The sequence below is a fragment of the Pocillopora damicornis genome, chromosome 14 (assembly GCF_964200805.1).
Source record: "Pocillopora damicornis chromosome 14, jaPocDami1.2, whole genome shotgun sequence".
Lineage (NCBI taxonomy): Eukaryota > Metazoa > Cnidaria > Anthozoa > Scleractinia > Pocilloporidae > Pocillopora > Pocillopora damicornis.
This window is the reverse complement of record NC_142683.1, coordinates 17439483-17465198: the sequence shown is the minus strand read 5'-3', so window position 1 is coordinate 17465198 and position 25716 is coordinate 17439483. Positions and strand designations below refer to the sequence as shown.

The 25716-nt window shown below is 38.6% G+C and overlaps 2 protein-coding genes across 2 annotated transcripts; both read left to right on the top strand.

The window, feature by feature from the left end:
• The first annotated feature begins 1494 nt into the window (after positions 1 to 1494).
• On the top strand, positions 1495 to 10588 carry LOC149034806 (CUB and peptidase domain-containing protein 1-like). The gene is made up of 8 exons (XM_089194911.1): positions 1495 to 1613; positions 2662 to 2824; positions 6932 to 7107; positions 7732 to 7761; positions 8324 to 8483; positions 9421 to 9596; positions 10009 to 10044; positions 10428 to 10588. Exons 1-8 carry the CDS (start codon positions 1532 to 1534, stop codon positions 10586 to 10588), a joined length of 984 nt encoding a protein of 327 aa, XP_089051037.1. The 5' UTR covers positions 1495 to 1531.
• A 289-nt stretch (positions 10589 to 10877) lies between these two features.
• LOC113686796 (uncharacterized) lies at positions 10878 to 25425 on the top strand. The gene is made up of 26 exons (XM_089194909.1): positions 10878 to 11031; positions 11407 to 11640; positions 12358 to 12475; positions 12770 to 12841; positions 13228 to 13299; positions 13414 to 13485; positions 13611 to 13682; positions 13788 to 13859; positions 13987 to 14058; positions 14438 to 14509; positions 14925 to 14996; positions 16304 to 16375; positions 16652 to 16723; positions 17810 to 17881; positions 17976 to 18047; positions 18623 to 18697; positions 19408 to 19479; positions 19704 to 19775; positions 19985 to 20065; positions 20376 to 20450; positions 20836 to 20913; positions 21391 to 21599; positions 22094 to 22219; positions 22598 to 24151; positions 24315 to 24703; positions 24955 to 25425. The coding sequence occupies exons 1-25, from the start codon at positions 10962 to 10964 to the stop codon at positions 24695 to 24697; spliced, it is 4011 nt and encodes a 1336-aa protein (XP_089051035.1). The 5' UTR covers positions 10878 to 10961; the 3' UTR covers positions 24698 to 24703; positions 24955 to 25425.
• Positions 25426 to 25716: the final 291 nt, after the last annotated feature.

The window sequence follows — 25716 nt, the reverse complement described above, 5'->3', positions numbered from 1 at the left end:
TCAGGTAATAACAGTGTTATTAGGTTGTGGGCGTGAAATGATTGTGAGAGTGGCGACCCCGGTAACTTAAGGATCAAAAATAATATTTTATTTTACAACATTACTATTGCTATTCTCTAAGTTAAATTAAGGTTTCGAAATAACTGATTGTCCAGTGGACTGAGTCCAGCTGGAACAATCACGGTTTTCCATGTTTTCAGCCTCCTTTCACAACTAATTGTGCATTTCAAATTTAGCAACTGTTGAGTTTCTCGAGAATTCGTTGCAAAGTCGTAAACAAATGACACCCTAGTGTAAGATTTTATAGGGAAAATGTATGTGACGGTGAAAGGGCCCTTATCTTTCATTTCTACGATCGAAAGATCTATATGAAAAACTGAAATACGCAGGAAGTTTCTGCGTGAAAAATTACGATTAATCCTTTATTTTTCGTGACACCGTGCTTCGAAGGGGTCCATCCTCCTTGGTCCTGCAGTGCTGAAATTGTGTGGGACATTGAACCTTTCATAAAGAAAGTGCATTTATTGCGAAAGTGGGAGTAACTGTCTTAACCAGTGACCCTCTAAATTACTAATCGAAAGGTGTAAAAGGCTGTCAAAATATGATAATTACGCTGTTAGCCATTATTAGTGTCGCTAAATGCATATGGACCAGCAAAACAAAAATTGTTTTGTTTTTTATTTCGGACATTATGTATGAGCCAGTCACGAATTGATACGTCACCATTGATAGTTTTAAAACTTTTTTTTTCCTTCATGAGGATAGCAGTAGACATACCAAAACCATTTTCGTAATCGTATTTCACTTTTTGATGAAAAGGGATGAAAATCCGTTTTTCACAAGGAAAGTTTGCGTGCGATTGAAACGATACGAACAGATCTCATTAGTTCGCTCAAATCAAGAATAAAACCCTCCTTCGGGGTCTTTTTTTTTTTTTAATTTTTTTAAGGTCGCTTTGCGCATTATGAAGCAAGCGATATCGGAAGCAGAAGAAACTGTCCTCGTCACTTTGAAACTTGAGGAAGCCGTCAACTGAAAGCCTGAAAATAAAAAGTTTCACCATTCTGAACATCTGTTGTTTCTATGTCATAAACTGGAACATTTACCACGCAGGGTGACTGAAGATAAATGGTTCAAATGAATTGAAACCAAAACTTTGAGGTCACTGTACACTTTAAATTGATGATGGGCTTGTCTCATCTGCAGATTAAGGTAACAGTTCACGGTGAACTTGTGGAATCTGAGGCGCGCTCATTCAGGTAAGCGAAACTGTTTAAAGAACTGTTATTTTCAATTCTAATTTTCAATTCTACCCCAAGGAAATTTCTCGCTTTCTTCGAAAAACGTTTTAGCAAGAATGGTGGCTGAACACTTTTTAATCAAATAAACTGGTCCAGCTGTTGCAAACATTTCAATGTTTCAGAAAAACTTTTCAAGTTAGCACCAAAATACTAATATTCTCTATCTAATTTGCGGAGATTCGTGCTTCCTTAACAGAGCTCGACAGTGTTTTTTGTGATATAAGCTGAGAATGGACGTCACCTCCAGGAGGATGATTTTGGTTTTTGTCCTGTTTGTGTGGATGGAACAGACAAACGCTTTCAACTCTCCAGGTACGTAAGAACGAATGAATATAGAAATAAATCAGATCTAAATGAACAGAGAAGTCCACGAAAAAAAAAACAAATGAAACAGCAAAATGAGAAAAAAGTGAAATATGGGGAGTTATCGCCCTGAAAGAAGAATCGAACGATACTTATTCAAATCCTTTTATTCCTAAATAGAGACAAAGATTAGGTTCGTGATAGCCTCGTGATAACTTCGTAAGTATGCTCGAAATCCTGATATGTCCTCGCCTTGAAACCCCATCTGCAGGTCTTTTCCCTCAAACATTTTTTTAAAAATATGGCATATATTCTATAAGGCTTTTTCTCCCTTTAAACCTTATTTAAAAAAGCAGTTTGTAAAGTTACAATTGTACAGTTTTTAATGAAAAAAAAAGATCGCTGTCTGTCAATATTTCGCGACATTTGTCATTGATGTTTTGATGTTAATAAAGTAAGCCTGAATTTTTTCAAGTTTTTTTTTTATGTACAGTCCGGTCACTCTTCGACACCTATGATCACTTATGTTTCCTTGTAGCTATTCCTAACTTAAAATCAATGATTCCCGACAACTCCCGAATTCGCATCATAGCCAACTCCACCGGCCTTTCACAATAAACATCTACACATCAGCTCTCCTCTCTGTGTGCCATTCACCTCTTGAAGCTTTAGCCCCGAGACTTTGTTGCTAACTCAAACAAAATTCCTTGTTTGAAATTGTCTTTTTCTGAACTGTTTGCACTAACATGCACTGCTATTGTAAAGATAAATTCCCTTTTGGTCGCACCTAGTGGGGGATTGGGTTAATAGCTAAACCACAGCTGTCAACGAGTTATAAAAAGCTTTATGACAAAGTTCCCCCGTTGTTATCCTGAATGTTTAAATTTGTCATTCGCAATCTGTTTCGGTCTTAGCCATCCTTAAGCAATCTATGTCCTTTTTGTGTTTTCTTGCTACTTTGATGTTTATCAACCAATGGAAACTCTTATTTTATGGTTTTATTCTAACTAAAAATTAACTTTATGCACAAAGATGACTGTATCTATTCTTATTTTAGATTGCGAGTCAGTTGTAAATGATACACTGAAAAGTCCACATTATCCAGATGACTACCCCAGCGATGTGTACTGTTCCTATAATATTCCAATTCCAAATAACTCGGCACTGATTATTACTTTTGAGTACTTCCACCTGGAGAAAGTTGACGGGTTATTATGCACGTGAGTAAAACTATTAAGAGGCTGTCCGCGTAAGAACGGATAAGGCAAATTTCGGCCGATCGCCGATTTCCCTAAGTTTTTCAGTGAAAGTTGAAAATTTATCCCATGTACAAATATGACATTTATTTTTATCATTTTCATTCTTTTTTATTTTTTATGAGACAATTTTAAAGGTCACCCCAAAACTGCCCAATTTGCCTTCTGTGACCCCTATTACTAAGCTATAAATATCGAGCGTTACCAAATCCTTATTTTCCAATCTAGAAAGCTGATTATTTTAAATATTTAAGAATGACTTTATTTCAATACTTTAAAGGTAAAATGATTGCATTCTATAAAATTTTGACCGAGTAATGAAACTTTCAAAATACCTTATCGTGAGCAAAGAAATTTGTCAGGAGTGAGATACATGCGGTTGAAAGCTATTTTCTCTTACGTGGGACCTGATCTAGAGTCAAGTCTATTGAAGCTCAAAAGTACTTAGAAACAGCAAGTTAAACATAGAATAAAACTTTTGGGCACTCCTCATCCTGCACCGTAGAGAGCTTGGCGAATTTCATAAATATTCGCCATCTTCATTGAAATCAACGATAAGGCGGTCCGACCTGCAGACAGGTTTCTAAAGCGTAACAGCCCTAAAGTACTTAAAGGTGCCGCAAAGATTATCTGATGGAGTATCAAGATCGATATAATTCATCATTTCGGCCATTTTTTCACGAAATGGCTCAAATTTTTTCGGAAAAATACTTCGTTTATAGTTCCTATATTCAAATTAGCTTCATGCGTTCGTGTTATAATACGTGTCAAAAATAGTTTCCGTAACAACATTTAGCCGTTCAAAGAAGTGTTCCTATAAATGTGAAACTCATCTGTTGTATCCTTTCTTGACAGAAAGACAACCAAGTTGTTCATTTCGCGCAAGTGTTTTTATCTTGTGCATAATCTTTTCAGACCTCTTTTGCCGTTTTTCTTCAGGAAAATAATTCACCCGTACTTGGGGAAAAATTTCGTCTTACTATTTGTGAAAGTTTTTTAGATTGTGAGCTAGTAGGTTCTCATGATTTACGCCGTGGAGACTTTTAAGCGTGACTGTGGACTGCTGGACTAGCCTAGTCACGCAATACCAGCATTAAAAGACCGTCTCACGGCTGGTGAGCTCAAATTAAAGAAACGTTTAGTTCGGCATTTATATCACGATATGTTGATGTTTCCATCGAGAGTATGAAAATCTCCCAGAAGAAATTGAGAAATTATGCAACCGATAGAAATTGGTATATTTAATTTAATAAATGTTTCCAAAAGTAGGTAAGCGAATTTAGTAACTTAAGTTAAAGGCATAAATTATTGAGAAAATTTCGAGGAGACAATAGAGAAATTCTCTTTTGCAAATGCTCGTACATGCTATAGAGTGAGGGTCAACATGACTCACGGTCACGGTAGGCTTATGATTTTCTTGTTTTGAAATTGAAGGCGTGACTACAAAATAACAGGCGCTAATTTTAAATGATTTTCACGGGTTTAATTACATGTTGACGCTTCAAGCGCTTTTATTCATCGATATAGAACTGTACACCAGGGTACTTAGAGGCGGTGCACATTGCTCTTCAGCAAATTCACTCTAAATGCCCTATCACTGGTTTGCCAGGGCTCCATGCTTACAGTCGTCCCAACCGTGGCCCGTGTGTTACACTTCATTAAGGCATTGACATTCTTGTATAAAGGACACCAGTTGCCCAATCAGGTCTTTTCTCCTGTCTCTTGATTTAAATGGTATTCCAAAAAAGCGCAAGATTTCTTAAAGCAGTCGTAAAGTGTCTGTGCCTCGGGCAGATGGTCATTCCCTCGAGCTAACTTCTCGGCAAATGCTGAATTCCCGCTCTCGCCATGATTAACTTGGCTTCTGTAACTTCGCTGTATTTTGACAAGTAGCAGCTCGCCAAATGGGCGGATATATCTGCGTTACACTCGGAGAACAAAACATGCTCTACTTCCACCACTAGAACCGACTTTGCAGTATTTCGTAAAGAGAACAATTTGGGGAGACAGCAGGCATTTTTAGTGCTAACAAAGTAAACGTCCCAAGAAACACTGTCTCGGATTTGTCTGAAAATGTTGCCGACAGATCATTTTGTTCCCGACAGATTTTAATTGAACTAGGAAGAAATAAATAAGTTTGCCAAATATTCTTTCGCAAAAAATAGAAATGCCACACAGAAAAGTTATAAAGTCTTCACTTTAATAAGCTTTAAGCAAAAAACATTTCGTGTGTTTTTTAAGAGATGTACCTGCATTACAAGGAAATGTAGCTGCCGTCGAATTTCTTTATCAAAATTAATCAGTAATTTAATTAGGTGAAACAGAAACACACGGCTCTTTTTTAGCGCCTCATAGAAAATGAAAATGGTCGTAAAAATATAATACAAAATTTTTGTCTTGAAAATGCGGAAAAAATTCCTAAAATAAAAAATAAACAAAAACAAAAAACCACACACACACACATTGGTCATCGAGAAAACGCCAAAAGAAAAAAGTGTCCTAAACTGCATATTACATAACTTTCTGTAGCTAATTTGCATAATTTATTAATCGCAAGAAAGCTCTCCCTCATTGTTTGTTCTTCAGCACACCTATATCTCAAATATAACGGCGTAAGCGTGATATGATACTTATTTCTGATGTACAAACCAACCTCTCATTATTTATTATTTGATTTTAAGGTCATTCTCGGTCCCGATATTAATAAACTGTTGGACCGTGTTTTATCGAGATAAAAACACTCGAGCGAAATGAACAACTTTATTTATCAAAACAAACTGGATTCCGTTAGCGCATTGTGTTCAAAGAAAATGGCTCTTGAAATTTTACGTAATGCATTCAAGAAAGGATACAACAATTGAGTTTCCACATTCTTAAAAACACTTCTTTGAATGGCTAAATGTTGTTACGGAAACTGTTTGTGACGTGTATCGTATAAACACGATCGGCTGCAGTTAATTTGCATATAGGAATTAAAAAGTATTTTCATTTCGTTAAAAAAAGGGCCAAAATGATGATTAACATCGATCTTGAAACTCCATCACATAATTGTTCCTGCACCTTTAAGCCTTTTAGGGCTGTTAAGCTTTACAAACCTGTCTGCTGGTCGGACTGCGTTATCTTTGGTTTCGATCAAGACGTCGGATATTTATGAAATTCACGAAGCTCTCTACGGCGCAGGATGAGGAGTACCCAAAAGTTTTATATTATGTTTAACTTTCTCTATCTAAGTACTTTTAAGCTGCAATAAACTTGACTCTAGATCAGGTCCCACGTAAGAGAAAATAGCTTTCAACCGCATGTACCTCACTCCTCAGAAATTCCAATGCTCACGATAAGGTATTTTGAAAGTTTCATAACTCGGTCAAAATTTTATAGAATGCAATCGTTTTACCTTTGAAGTATTGAAATAAAGTCATTCTTAAATATGTAAAATAATCAGCTTTCTAGATTGGGAAATAAGGATTTGGCAGCGCTCGATATTTATAGCTTAATTATAGGGGTCACAGAAGACAAATTGAGCAGTTTTGGGGTGACCTTTAAAATTGTCTCGTAAAAAATAATAAGAATAAAATTGATCAATAAGTGTAATAAATGTAATATTTGTACATGGGATGATATTGTTGACTTCCAGTGAAAAACTTAGGGAAATCGGTGCAGGGCCGAAATTTGCCTTATCCGTTCTTCCGCGGACAGCCTCTTAACTTCTAAAGCACTTTTTGATAAGTTGTGGAGAAAAACAAAAACTTCATTTACAACCTCAGCCTAACGGTAAAGCGGTCAGCATGAACAAGCAGCCAATTAATGCGCAGGAAAACGCGGATTACACAGCCGCGAGAGGTTTAAGTTATGCATCCGGTTGGTTTAAGGATGGTGCGAGTTTTTGAGCCAATAACAGAACGCGGTGATGGGAAACCATTGCAATCCTAATTATAAATTACTTTGCCAAATAACTTAACCCTTTTACTCTCTAGAGCAAAATACCAGTCCTACCCAGTCCTTTCTAAACGAGCTGATTCTAATCAGAGCCATCCTACATGTAGACATATTTTCTTTGTTTCCTTTTTCCAGCCAAGCTGACTATGTGCAAATAAGGTCCAGCTTTGGGCAAAATCTTGGTACGTTCTGTGGCGAGTGGACTGGGAAAACGATAGTCTCTCTAGGAAAGTATGCGCAGATAACTTTCCAGTCGAATTCAATGTTTCAAGAACGCGGATTTCTAATGCATTTTTGGACTGGTCTAATTGGTAAGACATAGGGAAAGATATCCATACACATGCGTAAATTGATTTTAGAGTGTGTCACAGCAAACTTTTGTGTCAAACCAAACTTTTTCAATACAAAGACAAAATGACAAAGAAAACATTGCTGAACGCACGAGTGGGTATGTTTCGAGCGCCTTGATTTGTGTCATAACCAAAAGGTTTCATTATAAAGATCGTTAACAAAAGTTTTACAAGAATCATTGCCAAGGGTTACTTTGGGTTACAAGCCGAGTTACTGACCCATAAGAACTGGTTCATATAAAGCGTGCGCAACACGCAGTATGGATGTGCATGGGAAGTTCAGAGAGCGCGAGAGAAACGTATTGAGCTTGCTGGATCTGAAAGTTTGGCAACAGGAAAGTGCGCTGAAACTGGACGGGAACTTTTGCGGTAGAATTTAGCTACTCACGTGATGTTAAGTTCGCTCGGAGGTGCAAACATAGACCACAATGGCTCAATAGGAATTAGACAGGACAGGAGGGTGCTATGTTATGAAGTAGTTTCCTCACATATTTTTAACGTCGAATAATAAAAATGTGAACACGTAGCTTCTGTAAACACACTCAGGCTAGCTTATTTGTTTACTTAATCCATTTTCCTTGGCAGGCAATCTTACAGTACCTGGATTCTCTAACGGTATGTTGGATTTTACTTCACACCTATCAATTTTCTTATCTTGCGCACAGGCACTGAGGCGAGGGAGCATTTTGAAACGTAGTTGGGTGGGGGAAAAGGGGATTATCAAGATAGACCAAGCCAAACGTATACTCTAGTTCGAATTTCCAAAAATGGCTTCTACGAGACGCGAGCAAAGCGAAACTCTTTGTAATCTGAACAGGTGTTCTCGATATCAATTTTCGAGAGTGCACAAGAATCAAGATGTTCCAAACGTCCTACAATATATTTGCTACGCGTCTTTCTGATAAGGGATCAGAGAAAAGGTTACACGAATGAATATTTTGCCAAACTACTTGTTTGGGCGTGGCGGAGAGGGCAGAAGTTAGAGGCCCTTCGCCCTCCTTGCTCTGTAACCTGTGTCAGTTGTGATTTGAGTGGCACTAGACTCAGCACTTAAGTGGTTGTGATGAAGTCAAAGGCTCAGTGTTTATGTAATAAAATTAATAGATAACTGCATGGACTGAACGTGAGCTACTGTGGAAATAGAATTGAAAGTTGCTGTCTGTTTTTGCTATTCCAGAATGTGGCTCAGTCGTGAATAACACACTGAAGAGTCCTGGATATCCGAACGATTATCCCATAGAATCGGAATGCAACTATTCTGTTCCGATCCCAAAAGGAATGGCAATTTTGGTCACTTTCCATTATTTTTTGTTGGAGGTTATTGACTCGTCATGCGAGTGAGTAGAAAAGACAAGTTTGTTATAAAGATTTGGCTCCTCCAAAAGTGTTCAAAGTTGCCCAAAACAGGCTGTTGTTATTTCCCTCTAGTTCTAAAAAATATAAGAAATATTTACCCTTGTATGAGGTATTTTGTGTGGGAGACGTAGTGGCCGAGTGGTTGGCACGTTGGATTTCCAGGTCAAGACACTTGTGTTTGAGACGTGGCTAGGTCAATGTGTTGTGTTCTCTTGGGCAAAGCACTTTACTCTCACTGTGCCCCTCTCCCCCCCCCCCCCCCCAGGAGTATGGAGTATAGAAAATACTGGTTGGATGGGTTGGGAAGGGGAGGGAGTGATAACATGCCACCATGAACTAGCTTCCCATAGAACACAGAACCGCACAGAACCGCAGGATAGCGGTTCTTCTGGTCGCTACATGCCACAGAAACCTGGATAGGCTATAGGCCACTGGACTCGGTTGCATACTTTTTCTTGTTATCAGGAACTTAAGGTGCTCCTTTTCCGTGCCTCTGCCCCTAAAAGAGACTACTAAGCCCATGTAAATCAGGTAGTGACATCGAAATCAGGTGGCGACCGCCACAATTCGCGGGAATGTCATAAAAAGCGAGTGACGTCCAAACCAGGCAGTGTGGCTGCAGTGTATAGAAACATCTAAAATATGGGGGAGGTAGAAGAACCGCTCATGGTACAAACCGAGAAAGCTGAAATTTACCTTTTGAAAGAAGTAAAATCTCGGAGTATTCTCCATTTTCATTTCTTTTTATACCCTCAAGTTGTATTTTGGAAGAATTTCTTAAGTTAACTTTGACCTCAGTTTTATGAATAGTAAGTGAAATTACTGAGTTATTATTAAAACTACGGAAATATGAGAAAAATATGATTCTCACTAAGGAGCAATTTAAATTGATACAAAAATAAATATTTGTTTGTTAAGGTTGGCCGACTCCTTTTCGGTTACAAATGACAAAGGTCAAACGTTTGGTACGTACTGTGGGGAGTGGACTGGTAAAGAAATTCTCGTAACGGGTGACTTTGTATTAATGACGTTCATATCAGACGAGTATGGTCAGGAGAGAGGATTTGAGATATACTTCACTGCTGTTCCGCTCGGTAAGGCCTAACTTGCAACCGTTTTATGTTTTCATTGCGCATGCAGTTACTGGTCCCAGTGACGTCATTATCATGTCATTATAGCATTGTGCTCTCAGGGCATCAGTTAGTATGTCAGAACGAGGCTTTTTTCCTAAGATTCTTTTAAGAACCAGTAAACAGATTTATAAAGATCAAACTGATCTGAATGTGCTATTTTTACGAAATGTTTTGTCCTTGATTTAGGGAGGTGACTTATCAAAGAATCGTAAAATTATGTGTAGGGGCTTTCCTTCTCTCCAAGATGTTACAAATGCGTGGATGCGGGACCTTAAACAGGAGGAGGAGCCTATGACTTAACTCAGCAATGATTAAAATAATGAAAATAACATTTTTGTAATTTGGGTCAAATAATTGATTCGTTCCTATGCAGGTAACGGTACAAAGTTCTCGAGTATCAATGATACAGGTATTTTGAATTTTTCTCAATTATCAAGTTTAATCTGTATTCCTTCTTGTTTATCAAAACAAAAACCTTTCAACCCTCCGAGTTCGAATTCATCGTTCCCGTTGTTGAAACATTTTTGTGATCTCACGAGAATACTGTTTTTACCCTACAAGACTACTGCCTAAACTAATTTTGTTGTGAGTCCATGGCCCCAATGCATGAAGGGAAACGAAGAAGGAATGTAATGGCACCTTACCCTCCGGTCTCCCTTTACTCCCCACCCCATCCCAAACCTCTTGTTGTGGCGTCACAATGAACAAAAATGAGCGCTGTAGTTGTATGAAAGAGTTTTTTCAAATATTTAGAGGCGGTTTATGAATCTAATTTTTCTTTTTCTTGAATAGAGTGTGGCTCAGTGGCTAATAACTCACTGAAAAGTCCAGGGTATCCTAAAAACTATCCAAACAATGCACACTGTGTTTACGTGGTTCCAATTCCGAAAAAGACAGAGTTGATCATCTCTTTCTTTGATTTTGATATTGAGGATACTTATCCATGTGTGTAAGTAACATTAGTAGATCTTCAGTAACTCTCTTAAAGCGGAGATCATGTTAGAGAAGCATTAACTTGGTTGCCTGGCATGCCATTTCTATTATTTGTCAATGCCTTCCCTTACTTGGTCCCAGTTCTTTTCCTTAAAAAGAGGAGTGCATGGAATCATGGGGTATAGCACACCTTCCCATCACCCTTTTCTTTCCAACTTGTGCGCTCCGGCCACGCGTCATCGAAGACTAGATACCATGGAAACAAAGAGTTTTTATTGTTTTGTTGATCATAGAAATGACTACGTTATGATCACTGATGCGAACAACGAGACGATCGGTGAATACTGTGGTAATTACAATGATCATCAGATTGTTGTGGCTGGAAATTACGTCATGATAACATTCCATTCAGACTACAGTTTTCAGTGGAGATTTTTGCTATCTTTCAGTTTTATTCCAATAGGTATGTATAACAAACATAGTCAGGTTATTAACATCTTTCTATTTGAGAAGAAGAAATAGGCGCATAAGAGCATTTTCATTTTTGTTGTTCGTACGAAAGCGTGGGATGAAAGTTAGCCTAGCTTGTGATGATACAATCAATATAACAATAGATAGCGTAGAAAAAAAAATTGGTTCTATATTGCCGTTCGTCTGTTCAGAAATAGATCACAGATGACGTCAAAATGTGCTGAGAACAAAAAAGTGGCACATGAGGCGCAGCTGAGTGTGTCACTGATGAAAAACCCATCAAAATGCGAGAATAATTAATCGAAATCCCAACTAGTGCCAAGAATGTTCCTATGGGCTCTAATACTTTTACTTGTTGTCTCTTCAGTTTTGCCGAAAGTTATGTTACGAGTGTCTGTCATACAAGCACTGCCCGGATACAAGTGGTCTTGCCCTGTCATTGGAACCGCTCCTGTGTACATAGCCATTAAAATGAACTCCGTATTACTGATAAATACAACAAGGACTACAAAAATAACGTTTCACCAAGACGCGAACTACTCCTGTATCGCCTCAAGCAAGTATGGTACAGATGTTAGAAACTTTACCGTGGTTTTTAACGGTAAGGCTATGTTTCATATCAACACAAGTAAGAAATAAATTATGGAGCAATTTTTTTTAATAGTGTGGGAATAGATTCGAGATTACTTAAGTTTTACTACTTTGCTTTGTAATTGGTCCAGAAAATTCGTGCCATCCTTTCAACCAATTTGAAGCAAAACTGAAAACAATGGCGACTTTATAATGGCGACGATGATCTTAACCTTTGTTCTTAAAAGTCGCTATGATAAGTTTGGTTTTAGTTTTTCGACACTCACTTGATACCAGTTTTATTTGACCTACTCATGATAAGGTATAAATAGTTTCCCCCAGATTAGGTAAAAGAAAAGTAATTTAAGGTGCATAGTAAACCATACCCTAACGATTTTGTATGACGGCCGATATAAAGTGTTCTAAATAACTTGATTCGGTATTTTTGGCAAAAACATTCGATAATTTTCTTTTTTGTCATACCTTAAATCGTTTCCGTCGATTAGATTACACTAGTTTAGTCATACCTTGCTCTGTGATAAATGTTGGAATATCTCTCTTCCCTCTCAACCAATCAGGTGCAAAGTTAAGCCAGTCACAACATGATCACACCGTTTCCCACGCTTCTGGACGCGCTCTAGGTCAATAAGTTCAGTAATGAACGAGTTGTTGTCCAATCGAAATTCCTACATTTTACATGCATTCGTGAATTAATTTCAATCGGGCTTTTTTTTTAATTATTCATCAGATTGCAAACCTCAGTGTAATTATGGATGGAGGCACTTTTTCGGAAATACTCTTCTCTGCAAGAACCTATCGTCGCCATTGGATGTAATTCAGTGTGCCCCTGGAATAACTGAAAACATGTAAGAACTAGGGATTTGTAAATGCATCCTAAACATATCAGCGATCCCTTGTAACACAGAGCAATTTTCAATTTAGCGACATAAGTAGTTTTGAGACCTTCCAGCTTGACTCTTCTCTATGATTAATCTAAAAAAATTATTGCCCTGCTTTCTTAACCAATACGATGAAAAACTAAAATCAAGGCGGACCACTGTTTGTATGTTTTAACATTAGATCTCGTTGGTTCCACGCCTTATTTTCCTTTCACTATACCGAATGAGATGAAGGTTGACTTGCCTTTATTCAATTCACAGGAATGTGTCCTTTAGCAAATTAGCTAATGTTTCGGATGACATGTTTTCTTATCTAGAGTCTGTGCGGTTCCTGTAAGTCTTTAATCAATTTCAGTTCTTTACAAATAAAATACGTTCAATTATGTGTACATAGCTTTTTTTAATAGTTTTTTTTTCCAATTTTTACTCCAAGCCTCATAAGTTATTCTTTAGGCCTTATGTGTTCGTTGGGGATTAGCTCATGAACACGATGATAACGAAAACGATAATGATGACGACGATTATGATGATTATAATAATGATAATAATGATGATGATATCAATAATCACAAGAAATAAAAAGATGATGTTATTGAAAAGGACACTGACAATGAGGAGTACGATGACGATGACAATAACGATGACGATGTAGGTGGTGAAAGTGATCAAAAGCTGAACTAAATTAGTAAAAATGGTAAAATGTTTGAATCGTTTCACAGGTATCTATCTGCAAACGACATGGAAATCCTCCCGGAAAAACTTTTCTCCCGGATGGATCGCCTGGAAAAGCTGTGAGTGAAAATAAATTTCCTGTTATATAAAAGGATACTTTTATTTTTGGGGCCATTTGCGTCAATTAAGGAGAAATTCTAACTCATTATCTGCGTTGATTTTCAAACTTGCAGAGATTTGTCAATGAATGGTTTTGAACATCTTCCTGATAGAGTGTTTGTTAACCTGACGAAACTGAGGACTCTGTGAGCAGAATGTTGTTTCTTTTATCTCAGTGATTCTTACAATAACACTCTTTTATTTCACTTGTTTTAAAACAAAACTTGATGGCTTGATCGTATGGCTAATCGTCTTCAACGTCTCCTTCCAGAAACTTGAAGGCAAATAAAATTGCTTTTCTTCCACAAAATGTGTTTTCTTCTCAGGAGAAACTACAAATACTGTGAGTTGAACACATTCTTCATTTGCGCTTTAAGGAAAAACTACCGTGGTAGATTTTGAGACGAGTTATTCGCAACACACGCTCGGAATTTTATTTATTACACAGGGATTTGTCTTCAAATGCCATTTCGGATCTATCGACAGAATTGTTATCTCCATTAAAAAGCCTGTTTGAACTGTAAGTTAAAATGCTATTCGATTTACTTTTGATGTGTGTCAGTATAGATATTAAACGTTCTTGTCGTTTGATATACAATCCGTAAAAATTCAGACCACGGTAGTTCTTTTGTTTCTTTTTTGTTTAGTAACTTGGCGTATAATAACATTCAAAACATATCTGCGGATACGTTTTCTCCTCTGGCAAGCTTGGGATATCTGTAAGTTCTGAAGAAACTCTAAATGGTATTTTCAGAGTTTGCTCTTGCGCCTCCAAACTAGGGCCGTGCTTAATATATAACAATTATTCACTGAAGTGGAGGTGAATAGTGGCAGATATTTACCGACATTGACGTGAGTAATTGTTTTAGTATGTACCACACAGAAACCAAAACAATTAGTTTATTTCTGTCGATATACCGAAAAATGGTTGGAGATCAATTTGTTGACGTGCGATGTTATCTATTCGGCTGCTTGGAGTTCGAGGTGAGTAATATTTGTTAGTCACTTCCTTAACAGCCAATCAGCGCGCGTGACAAGCAAGATTCACCTGTCTGGCATATACTAAATAATCTTACTTGTAGAAATTGTCTCTGGCAGGTTTTTGACTTCCAACGCTATTTTATCTCTACCTGCCGACGTTTTCAGCAAACTGGACAAACTATACTTTATGTGAGTGCTATGTATGTTCTTTTTATTATGTTTGGCTGCTTTTCTTCTGTTTTGATTGGCTGTTGCGATTTTGTGGGGCTATAACTTTTGATTTGACAACTTTTGATGGAGATTTACCTCGATACAAGGAAAACTGCTTCTGGGCCCATCCCCGTTTTTGTTTGTATAAGTATAATACAGAGACTAGAAAAATTTTGATGTTCCTTCCCGTACAGAGATTTATCCATAAATGGCTTTGCCTTTCAAGCTGACGAAGTGTTAATCTTACCACCGCATCTAGAGCAACTGTGAGTGCAAAAACTTCCAAAATAGAGACGAGAAAAATGAATTAGAGTAAGTCTAAGGTTTTTATGAAAATGTATCGGACATAAATAGCTTTGAATCAAATGTTGCAATTGCCCCCATTTTGTCGCAGAGACCTGCACGCAAACGCCATTACATTTTTACCAGAAGATGTCTTTCATGGCCTTGAATATCTTGAATGGCTGTAAGTTAAAATTACTAATGGTATTTCTTCAAAAAGTCCTATTTGTTATTTTATTATTTCAGTTTCGATTTATTTCTCTTGCTTTGCGTATTAGGCTCAGTCCAAATGCCGAACAGCACATGAGACGAACTACTTGAAATTTGATCAACCCAAACGGGTAAAGTGCGATTGTTGGGTTAAACGTCGAATTTAATTCGTGAAACCAATAAAATTCAGAGATGCAAAAACCGAATCTTTCTGTCAGCGGGATTGCAAATGAAGTAATTGGTGGATTCATGAAAAGATGGACGTTTTGTCCCACAGTCGATTCTCACATGTTCTATCTGTCCTAAGAAGACCGAGAAAACGTGTACGTGGATCCAAATTAAGTTGGAGGAACTCAACTGATTCAAACGTGGAATTAACATGAACTTAATGCTCTCAGTTTAGTTCGTCTCATGTAACTTCGTTTTTGCCAAGTTCGACGTTTGGATTGGGCCACACATCGTATTTTAATTCGTGCATCGAGCGTACTCGTTTAATGCTCAGAATTTCGTCCCCGATCATGTTAGAATTCGGCGTAGATCATACCAGAATTCTGGCCGGAATCGTGCCCGACTCCCGCTGAGATTTTACTGAAAATTCCCGCCAGTATCGTTTCGAGATATTTATGAGAGCACTCCGATAATCCCACCGAGATCGTGTCCAGTACCATTGGGATCTTGCTGAAAATCCCACTGAGAATGAACCGGGATACTACGGAATCATTACCGAAAATGCCGACGAGCTGGTGCCGGGATTCTGCTGGGATCATACCGAAAATACCAATGGAATGGTGCCTGGATTCTGCTGGGATCATAGCGAAAATCCGGACGGGATGGTGCCGAGATTCCGCTAGGATCATAGCGAAAATCCCGAGGGGATGGTGCCGGGATTCCGCTGGGATCATACCGAAAATACTGCTGGGATACCACTAGTATAAATCCAAAAACTCAACGGGATCGTGCCGGATACCACTGGGATCGTACCGGAAATCCTCTCTGGGATCCTGCACAGAAACGTCCGTTTGAACAACGCTCAAAATCGAGTCTAACAGCTCACTTTCTAAACGTCGCATTGGTGGTTTAACCCCCTCTGTAAAATTCTCTGAGTTTCTCTGAGTCGCCATTATCATTCAACCATCTACGTTTCCTTTAAGATCAATAACTTTGCTCATATATTTCTTTTTTCGTGGGCAAACAAGACGGACCTTTCAAGTTACATTCAGCAATAAACAACTCACGTCATCGCTTATAGCTCTACTTTTCCTTTTTATCTTGAATTTACAGAAGCCTTGCTAACAACAGCATTCAAAACCTCTCCGTCAATGTATTTTCTAGTCTTCGTTATTTATCAAATCTGTAAGTCTGAAAAGCAAAAGGTTAATGAAGAAGAGCCAAGCGTTTTGGTTTCATCCTTTTCTCTTACCAGTGTATGATTAAATAGAATAAGAATATTTAAATTGTGGAGACATTCACTTATAACAACATGAGCTGTTGAAAACTCCACGAAAAATAGAAGTCTTACCATTTTTGGTGATTGTTGGAAACAAGACTGGATTAGCGATTAACATCATCAAATCTGATTGAAACTTCTTTTTATTTCCTTAAGGGTTGTTGAGAGATTTTTTTTTTCAGGTTGATGGCCTCAAACGATATTTATCACTTACCTGCTAAGTTATTCCGTCGTACTGGAAGATTAATTTTACTGTAAGTTTGATCAATTTGTAAACTTAATCCTTAGATTTAAAGATAATTTTATGTTTATTATATGATCAACCATCCTCAGCTAACCATACGATATAGTCGGCACCACCTTCTCCCGTACCTTCTCCCGTACCTTCTCCCGTACCTTCTCCCGTACCTTCTCCCGTACCTCCTCCCGTACCTCCTCCCGTACCTTCTCCCGTACCTTCTCCCGTACCTTCTCCCGTACCTTCTCCCGTACCTTCTCCCGTACCTTCTCCCGTACCTTCTCCCGTACCTTCTCCCGTACCTTCTCCCGTACCTTCTCCCGTACCTTCTCCCGTACCCTCTCCCGTACCTTCTCCCGTACCCTCTCCCGTACCCTCTCCCGTACCTTCTCCCGTACCCTCTCCCGTACCTTCTCCCGTACCCTCTCCCGTACCTTCTCCCGTACCCTCTCCCGTACCTTCTCCCGTACCCTCTCCCGTACCTTCTCCCGTACCCTCTCCCGTACCCTCTCCCGTACCTTCTCCCGTACCCTCTCCCGTACCTTCTCCCGTACCCTCTCCCGTACCTTCTCCCGTACCCTCTCCCGTACCTTCTCCCGTACCCTCTCCCGTACCTTCTCCCGTACCCTCTCCCGTACTTTCTCCCGTACCCTCTCCCGTACCTTCTCCCGTACCCTCTCCCGTACCTTCTCCCGTGGAATTGCCACCAAGATGGCCCAAGGATCTTTTTGGGATAGTCTTCGTCATGTTTCCGGGTAATTTGTGTATAATTACTAAAATAATTTAGGCTTGATCCGCGCGTGATCTCGACGGAAAACCCAGAAAGACATAAGACCAAATAATTTAGTTTTATGAACTGAGTCGATGATGTAAATTGTCAGCCGTCAGATGTAAATTGTCAGCTTAAGAAACACTCTACGATGAACAATTTACAATGTCAACTCAGCTGATACGACCAAATGATCTTACATATAATGTCCTTTAGCGATACAGCATTACAGTTTCTTCAGAAACTTACCACCCTTCAGACATACGATGAAGCCAAGCACAGCTTTGTTCTCTACTCTGCAAACAGAAACATTAATTATTTCATCTTTTGTAGAGATCTCTCTTCCAATAAAATTGCGGAAATACCAAGGGATTTGTTTTGTTGCACGGCTAAATTACAGACTTTGTAAGTACTTCTGCCGACTGATTTCTTTAGTGGCGGCCTCCTTAAAGTGCAGCCATATCATTCAATTCTTGTCTGCTCATCTGCTTATTTGCAGGTACCTCACGTCAAACAATATCGCCAAACTAAACTGGGATGTATTTGCCAGCCTTTCAAACTTAAGGCATTTGTGAGTTTAGTAAAGAGATATTTTTGTTAATCCAAGAAAGGGACAGGGGGTGGGGAGAGAGGGTCTAACCAATGATTCAGAGGTGTGGGGGCAGGTTTTCCATTATAGGGTGGTGTAAGCGTCCTACTCAGGCATTTCGCTGGAATTTATGTAGTGGGGGGGGGGGGGGGTGGTTGGAAATTCTTTTTTTTTATCTGTCTTATATATTACTAATTTTTCTTGACAGAGAAGGAGTCGCATCCTAACCTCTCCCTCCCCCCCCCACCTTTTGCCATTTTCATTAGCTCCCTTATGAAAATGTCCAGATTGTAGATCCTTCTTCAAACACGTAGTTGCCATTTACAGAGTTTCTCTACCAATCACAATGCACCATTTATTCATTAAATCACGCTTACAGTCCGATTAAACAATGGGTAACGATTGGTCAGGTGTATCATTTCTCTCTCCATCTGATATGCCATATGATATCCCATAGAGGCATGCAGCGCTACCGTGATGGCGGAGCAGGAAAACTGCAAAACGTTTTCCCGATAGCTAGAGCGTATTGTTGGTAATTCGACATTTTTGTTTTCTAGAGATTTGTCTTACAACAAGATACGGAACTTACCAGAAAACTTGTTGTGTTGCACGACCTCGGTATTCGAATATTTGTAAGTAACGCACCGTAATGAGTTATTTTGCAATTTAAGTGATGTACATGTTACGTGTCTTCCTCTTATCCGATCGTATTAGCTATCGACAAAAATTAATCACGCGATGGCGTTATGGTTAGCACGCTAGACTCCGGGTCAAGAGGTCTGAGTTCGAGACCTGGTCAGGTCATTGTGTTGTGTTCTTGGGCAAAATACTTTACTCTCACAGTGTTTCTTTCCACCCAGGAGTGTAAATGGGTGGTGGTGAATTGTCAGCCTTATGAAATGTTATGTAACCTTGCGATGAATTGGTATTTCAATTTCTTTTATTTCAAGTAGCTCCATCTCGGGGAGGTGGGGGGGGGGGGGGGGGGGGAAGGAGGACGGGCAATTGGCTCGAATTTATTCTTTAGCTTCTAAGGTGGATTTACTGAATGAAAAGACCACCATTATTGTATAAGACATGCTTTCATCGCGTGTGTCAATCGTTGAAAGTTGCATACAATTTTTCATTACTGGTCAGCCTTATAGACAAAACAAAAACATCATAGATGATGCTCGTAGACAAACATTTCCTGGCAACTTTAACATTCTAAAAACTTTCCACAACGCTTTAAAACAGCTTAAGGTTTTAATTTTGATCCATTTCGTTAGGCCCGTAATTTTATTGCAAGTGGCAACTTCTTCTATACAAAATTACCTAATTTTTTGTTCATTCAACTTCTCAGTTCCTTGCAGGATAACTCGTTAAGCTATCTATCTAACGAGACTTTCGCCAAATCTACTTGGCTCCAATACGTGTATGTATCAAAACAGTCTTGTTCCATACATATCTTTTTACCTTATCTCGGTGCATACCCCCATATTTGATTAGAATGACTGCAGAAAGATAGAGTGTTCAAGAGAAGTTCTTTTAAATCCTATATATGCCTTTTCCTTATCCCTTAATGCCGTAAAGAAATGTTTTTAAATGGATTCTTTCCCTCATAGTATTATGGTTCATATCGTCTTCTTTTTACTAAAGATTCTTGAGCGCAAACAACTTGACGACTATACCATATCGGGCTTTCTACAATCTAATAAATGCAGAGATAATGTAAGTACGGTAGCTTAATGAATAATTTAGGAGTAGATAAGATCCCTCAATGATCTTAAAGTCTGAGGAGCAAAAATCGTTGACTGGCCATGTTGACATGGTGGAGTAGGAATATCCTGTAATCCTTTGTCTAGTTGTGTTGAGCGCTCAAGTATAAAATGCTTTACTCCCTTATGAGTTTTCAGTTCAGTATATCTTTGTCATTGTAGAATTCTGTCAGACAACCCTATAACGACTATCGAACAGGAAGCATTTAAAACTGGATTTTTTGATCATTTCTTCCTAAGAATGTGAGTACTCCTAGTTACAAAAGTAAATATCGTCTTTCTTGTACCAAGTCCAATGTTGTTTTGATGCATTTCTTTACTTGCGTTAAATGTTTCAAGGAGGTGGCTACAATATTACAACCATGAAATAATAATAATAATAATAATGATAATAATAATAAACATCTTAGTCTCTTGAACATACTTAAGGATATATGTTATGCTGATGATGCAAAATGTCTCAAATGTTTTTTCCCCTAGGTTGTTGTGGTTTCATTTGAAACGTCTTTAAATTTGTCTCACATTAAATTTATATTCCATTTATTCTACACAGATATTTGCTGCGGACGAAGTTAAAGATGTTGAGCTTGGAGTATCTCTCTGGATTAAGTCAAGCGTCTGCTAAAATGTGATGTATCCACCTTTCGAAATGTTTTCCCCTTTTTGAGTAAAAGGCTGTCTCAAAAGCTGAAGAAAACGTTACCTTTCGTCCTTATCAGTTTTACTTTGATATATTTTGATATATTTGATATATGTTATGTTTTTACCATATCAGAAAATTATATGGTACAAAAAGTTTTTGTTATTAATGATGTATTATTGTTTGCTTCACGAAATGGTCATTTCCGATGTGGATCGCAACACTTTCATAGTCTCCAGACTGAGCAAAAGTTACCGTGCATCTAATGGACAGACAAAAAAAATAATGATTAGTATAGAGCCCCATGATAGAAGGTGAATACAAAATGTTGACTTGACAAAAAATATTTCTTTTCATCCTACTCGGCGTTTAGAGTGATAAACGATAGAACGCTTGCAACCGTGCATTATTCGTCTCGCCATAATAGAAAAGCTCTCTGTTCAGTTTATCTGTAAGTTCATATGCTGGTGCTGAAATATAAAAGATACGCAGTCGATAGGCAAACGAGACGTTTTCATTACTTTCCTAAATATCTTTTACACGCACAGACACACAGAAATATATAAATATCGTTTTTTAGAATTTAATCAACGATACTGAAAATATATGTAACACTAAGTACAAGTCACGTTTGCTTTCAGGAACTAGAAACACAAGATTTTACTTGCTATTTGAATGTCAGATACTTATTTGCTTAATATTTTTTCTTCGCTTTCTTTAACGTTAACATATAAGGCCACCAACCTCCTCTAATGCTTTTACTGCTACTCGCGTATTTCTCTTTAGAAAGCGTGGAATGATCAAACAAAAAACTGAACTGAAATTCTAGGAATCCAGTTGATTCCCTTCTGCTACTTTTACTGCCACTCGTGTATTTCTCTTGAAAAAGCGTGGAATGATCAAACTAAAAACTGAACTGAAATTCTAGGAATCCAGTTGATTCTGAAGGAGAAGGCATCATGGCCGACAATATCGAAACAATTGTCGGAAGGGCTTTTGGTGCTGCTTTGAAAGCGTCAGGATTTGGGCGTATTCACGTTAATACCATGAACCAGAACATTCATTTTCCTTGTCCATTAGGGACATTTTCAAATTCTACAACTAGAGGAGAACAAGGCTGCACTCAGTGCACCCCAGGTAAAATCTGTGTACTACTTGTTTATCAGCGTATTAGCCCCATGATAGTTAAGTATTGTCCTGGACAGTATTGAGCCGAAAGGAGTGAAAGGGAAATTGTTGCTCATGATTCCACATCGTTTTCACTTTTTGACAGTTGAACTAGCCAATTTTCTCAATTAAGTGTATGACACGAACAAAGGCTAGCATTGAAAGCCATGAAATGTCACAAGGGATTTCACGAAGAAATTGCAAATTAGAATGTACATTAAAGTTATCAACCCCGTGAAACCATATTATGAGGATAATAAAAGCATTTAGTCAACAGATACTGATGCAGTATTGCTCCAGTAATCCTTCCTACTTTATTTATGACAGTAGCCTTATGTTTTGACTGAGAACGAAGATTGCAAATAACAATCTGGAAAGCATACAAACTCAAAACCATGACACTACAAATTATTTTCATGTCGTCGATCGTTAAAAAAAGATTTTCTGTCTCATTTTTCCCACAGGTGGTTTTTATTCAGATGTTCTCGCCCACGTTGGGATAAATTGCAAGAAATGTCCAACTGGTTCCTATGTTCCCTTCGATAAAGCTCCCGGAAAGCAAAAACAAGATTGCAAATCTTGCCCAGAAGGTAAAAGGTCTTAGGCCCTGTAATACAAAGATTCTCTTTTCTTTTATAAGCTTCCGTCCTCAATCAGCGACCAGTTGAATAAATATCTTCAACAAGTTGTAACTTATTTGGTAAGTTGTGCAGGGCAGATGTACGTTCTGCAGACTGCCGACAATGTGCTTGTGAACAAAGCGTGCAGTTGTCAGTGATACAGTGTTGCTGCTCATGACAGCGTTGTAAATTGCGCACTCGTGATAGCATATCTTCATCGTCATGTATAAATGGTCTTTTCAACGAAAAGAAAGGATTGTCGCTCGGGATTATGAAATAATACTAACAGTGAAGTTCTATTTTCGAAGAGATGATAAAAAACTCAAATGGTCTTTTCTTGTTCCTTAGGAACTGAAACTGACTTCTTTGCTGATTATCGGGCTTGTAAATGTTTGGAGGGATTCTACAGAACTCACATGTTCGAAAAGTGCTTCAAATGTGGACATGGACTGGAATGTCAAAATGATTACGCTTCTCTAAAACCTGGTTATTGGTGGGATTGGCAGAATGAGTCACACATTGATCGCTACAAAGAATTCATAAAAAACCTCCAGCTATCTCGCCCAGCATTAGATAATTCTAGTGTCCAAATTCCCTATCCGCTACCGACACCTTTCAAGTGTCCAGTCGAAGGGTCATGCATGGGTGGGTTAAACTCTCAGTGTAAGAAGGGTTATGAGGGTCCTCTCTGCGCTGTCTGCAGTCCAGGATACTATAAACAGCTTCAAATTTGCAAGAAGTGCCCTACAAAGAAGCTGATGATTGCACAGTTAACAATCATTGGTGCAATTTTATTGATAATCGCTTCAATCGTGGTATGGACGAGTAGGAGAAAGAAGAAGAAGATTCAAGAAAGTTCCCCGATGGACATCTTTCTGTCCAAACTTAAGATTGTTATTGGGTTCTATCAGGTCACCTACGGCCTATTGGAAGCATTCTCGTACATAAAATGGCCAGGTTCTCTGCAAGTTATTGGCAAGTATTCTGAAATACTACAGATGAATGTCCTTCAGGTTGCACCCATTGACTGCCTGTACCCAGGCTTGTCCGTCGATGCGTTCGGAAACTTGTACGCAACGATGGCAATAAATGCAGCTCTCATTTGCGTGTCTGGTGCTATCTACGTCTTTCGGAGAGTGGTCATCTACAGGAATCCTCTTTTGGAAGAAAATGAAAAGGCATCTAAACTGTCCGAGGCAAAAAAGGCTATTTACAGGAATTTATTTTTCTTGCTCTACGTTACATACCTTAGCACTTGTACCAAAACAGCTAATGTCATGCCACTGACTTGCCGCGAAATTTGCCGAGATGAAAAAGAAACGAGATGCGACAGTTTCCTGAAAGGTGATTACAGCATTCAGTGTCACGTTCCAAAATATGACAAAATGCTAATTGTGGCCTACATCTCTACTGCTTACGTCTTTGCCCTTCCTGTTGCTTCGTTTCTCGTCCTTTGGAGGCATAAACGGAAAATCATACAAACAGAGAGTGACGAGGAGGAAAACTCTGGCATGGAAATTATCACAGGACTGCGCTTCCTTTTCGAAAACTATAACCCTCGTACGTGGTTTTGGGAACTTATTGAGATGTCTCGGAAGGTAATCCTGACTTCCGGTCTGATACTTGTGGGGCAAGAAAGCAGGTCTTACGTTGGCTTAGCATGGGTCATGGCTGGGATGTATGGAATGCTATTTTCGTGGAACAGACCCATACAAGACAAGACCGAGAACAGAATGATGGCGACGTCTCTCGCAGTTACTGTTGTCAACTTAGGAATAGGGGCAGTGAGCAGGATTCCAGCAGAAAATTTGCCGCCAGGCTCCACTGATGCTTACGTGGAGGATGTTTTGTTTAAGATCTTGGTGCTGGGAGCAAACACTTTAGTGATTGGACAAGTTGCTGGTAAGATAAGATCGTAACTATTCTAAGTCACAATGACTTGAGGTGGCAAAACTCATCTTTTTTGTGCTTATGTCGTTACTTTATGGAAGAGATTCCTCTATTGTTGCTAGGCTGAACATAGTTTTCTGAATCTAAAATCATTCCCATACATCTTAATTTTTAGTTCAGTATGTCCTGCATTTGTACGGATACTTCAAGGAATGGCAAAAAAATCCACAGTGGTCCCTCTCCTGCTTCCTGGCCCTGCTCCTCCCCCTCAGTGGCCTGCAGGCAGAAGTGACCGGTATGGTTGAGACGAATGTCCTTGATAATCAGCTGCAAACGGGGCAAGAGGAGATGCCCACTCTTGTTAGTGCGGTAAAGGACAGTGGTGTTGTTGATGTTACACTCGAGGAAGGTGAACAGCAGCAAGAAACCATGTCCAGGGAAGGTGAAGAAATTGGTAAACACGAGATCGCTAAGGTGTTTTGCGATCGAGGTAGCCAGACGAGGCTGCGTTCACAATCTATCTTTAGGGACGCAGGGAATTGGAATTCACATTTCTAAATCCAAGTAAGTGGAAAACGAGCCCAAGTGTTTTAAGTTAATTTTAAAAAGCCATTGTTCATTATAACTGAGCTACGCTGACAGTCTCCTTCATAGGAGAAAGCACTTTAAAGCTTTAGCATGGAGACTACGCATACTCTTTTCTAGGAACTAGGAAAGGAGCGTCAAGGAAGACTTTTTAGTTGATTGATGCACGTCTTCATTAAACATTTTTGTGACTCGCGTCATATTAATTAATGTTCGCCTCTCGTTTTCAGATTTTCGTTATCAACGTATATATACCACTGTCAAAGGATTCTTTACAAAATAATTTAATCTTGTAGAGAATCTCTATCTAATCCAAAAAGTTAATGATAATTCTATTACTCCAAATACTTTAAGCCTCTAACTCCCAAGATCTGATTGTTAATTCTCCTCTCTCGCTGCTACACATTTCCTTTCAAATTGGTTACGAGAATTTGGTGTTAGATCATAATAATAACGTCTACCTGATAAGTTTAAGTATTCTCGTTACCTGTTTGCAAAATACTGTATAGTTATAATAGGGAGAAGTTACATGTTAATCACTTCTGGAAGGTAAAGGGTTTAAAGTTATTTAATTAAGGCAAACACAAGGTAACTGTTAGATAATCCTTAAGTAGTACATGTAATGTTATTCATATGTTATGCATGGAATGTTTCACTATCGTCAATTTGCTTAAAGGTGAATAAACGCATTGAAATCAAAATTGATTTTCTTTAAGCTCAGCTCACTGAACTACAAGTCTGCTGTCAGATGATTAACGTGGACGCTATTTTAGTCCATTAAATTTCTCATTTTTCAATATATGCGTCAGCAACAGAAATGAGATTCATGAAACAGGGAACGCATTTTCTAACAAAAATCTAGGCTATAACTGGTGTCAGCCACAAAAGTAGAACCGACGATTACTGGTTACTCTAGGTTTTCGGTCATTGCTAACGTAGTACTCGTGGTCATAAGCATCATCCTAAGCAGACTCTTGCAAAAGTTTCACCCA

Excerpts from the sequence above, each read along its gene's own strand:
- LOC113686796 (XM_089194909.1), top strand. The coding sequence starts at position 10,962 with ATGATAACATTCCATTCAGACTACAGTTTTCAGTGGAGATTTTTGCTA. Across the intron at positions 12,842-13,227 it reads CTAGAGTCTGTGCGGTTCCT|GTATCTATCTGCAAACGACA; the intron begins GTAAGTCTTTAA and ends ATCGTTTCACAG. Across the intron at positions 16,724-17,809 it reads ACTGGAAGATTAATTTTACT|AGATCTCTCTTCCAATAAAA; the intron begins GTAAGTTTGATC and ends CATCTTTTGTAG.
- LOC149034806 (XM_089194911.1), top strand. The coding sequence starts at position 1,532 with ATGGACGTCACCTCCAGGAGGATGATTTTGGTTTTTGTCCTGTTTGTG. Across the intron at positions 2,825-6,931 it reads GTTGACGGGTTATTATGCAC|CCAAGCTGACTATGTGCAAA; the intron begins GTGAGTAAAACT and ends TCCTTTTTCCAG. Across the intron at positions 9,597-10,008 it reads CTTCACTGCTGTTCCGCTCG|GTAACGGTACAAAGTTCTCG; the intron begins GTAAGGCCTAAC and ends GTTCCTATGCAG.